General features: G+C 43.0%; 1 protein-coding gene across 1 annotated transcript; it reads left to right on the top strand.

Annotated features, from left to right (window-relative positions):
* Nucleotides 1-348: 348 nt before the first annotated feature.
* Nucleotides 349-962, top strand: LOC121312213 (E3 ubiquitin/ISG15 ligase TRIM25-like). Its single transcript, XM_041244157.1, has one exon. It carries the CDS (start codon nt 362-364, stop codon nt 959-961), a length of 600 nt encoding a protein of 199 aa, XP_041100091.1. The 5' UTR covers nt 349-361; the 3' UTR covers nt 962.
* Nucleotides 963-1,450: the final 488 nt, after the last annotated feature.

Below are 1,450 nucleotides of genomic sequence, written 5' to 3'. Positions count from 1 at the left end.
ATATTTTAGGGGTGCTAAAGCCCCACTAAAATAAGCCTAGCGACGTCCCTGATTGTACATGTTATAGATTTTGAGCTGAAACACAATGTTAGACTCTTCAGCCCAAATATTAAACAATAAAAAAACAACAACCTGCCAAATGAGTTGTTTAATTGCTAATCTTCACATTGTAATATTTGCTGGATGATTTAGAAACAGTTTCATAGAGTCACTGATTCAGCAGTCTCTGCTCAGCCTGCTTGTCTAAACCTGGCCTCAGTCCCAAACCCCACCTCTGAGAGCTTTACTCAGTTCTAGGAAATCAGCACAGTGGTCTCATTTCTTGTGAAATCGTCAGTCTTTCTGTCCCACTGCAGCAGAAATGGCAGAAGCAAATATTCTTGTAGCACATGACCAGTTTAGCTGTTCAGTGTGTCTGGAGCTATTGAAGGACCCAGTCGCTATTCCATGTGGACACAGTTACTGTATGGGGTGTATTAAGAACTGCTGGGATGAGACTGATCATACAGGTGTCTACAGCTGCCCCCATTGCAGAGAGACCTTTACCCCAAGGCCTGTTCTGCGCAGAAACACCGTGCTGGCTGAAGTTGTGGAGGAATTAAAGAAGACAGGACTCAATCCTCCTCCTGCTCAAAGTTATGCTGGACCTGGAGATGTGCCGTGTGATTTCTGCACTGGGAGAAAGTTTAAAGCTGTGAAATCCTGTTTGACGTGCCTGGCCTCTTACTGTGAAACACACGTCAAGCCACACTATGAGGGGGCTGCTTTCAAGAGTCACAAGCTGGTCAATGCAACTGGAAATCTGGAGCAGGAGCTTTGTGCTGAACACCAAAAGGTTTTGGACATCTTCTGTAGAACCGATCAGACGTTTATTTGCTTGTTGTGTACACAAGATAAACACAAGAGCCACGATACAGTCTCAGCTGAGACAGAAAGGACTGGGAAACAGGTAAGAGTTTGAACCATTTCCTTGTAGCTATCCTAGAAGATAAGAATTCCCAGGGATATTTAACATGTGTGTTTACTAGGTTATACAGTTTCACATTAGATCAGATTTGAATTGTATATTAAGAGCTATTTAAAGAGCCCTAGTTTTTTAATTGCTCTCTCTAAACTATGATGTATTACAATGTATTTCAGGGTGTAACAGGGGCGTTGTTATGGGTGTGGCTATCGCTGATTGACAGGAGAGACACAGGAGGTTTTCTTTGATATAAAAACACAAAACATTCAAAACAAAACACTGCTCGAAAACAACTAGAAAATAGAAGTTTACCAAACAAGAAAGGAGTTCCCGCTCCAGGAGCAGCCCCCGACACCTCCTCTCTAGACTTGGGAGGGATTAAAATCCCCTAAACTTGTTCCCTATTCCTTCCAGTGCTAGCGAGCCTGGTTAACTCACACAGTGATCCCAGATACATTTTCCTCTTGTGTTTTTCTCCCCCTGGTT

This window comes from Polyodon spathula, unplaced genomic scaffold (assembly GCF_017654505.1).
Source record: "Polyodon spathula isolate WHYD16114869_AA unplaced genomic scaffold, ASM1765450v1 scaffolds_3704, whole genome shotgun sequence".
NCBI classification, from domain to species: Eukaryota; Metazoa; Chordata; class Actinopteri; order Acipenseriformes; family Polyodontidae; genus Polyodon; species Polyodon spathula.
The sequence above is the reverse complement of the archived record's forward strand: the minus strand, read 5'-3'. Positions and strand labels throughout refer to the sequence as shown.

Bases quoted from the DNA above. Each gene is read 5' to 3' on its own strand.
- LOC121312213 (XM_041244157.1), top strand. From the start codon at position 362: ATGGCAGAAGCAAATATTCTTGTAGCACATGACCAGTTTAGCTGTTCA.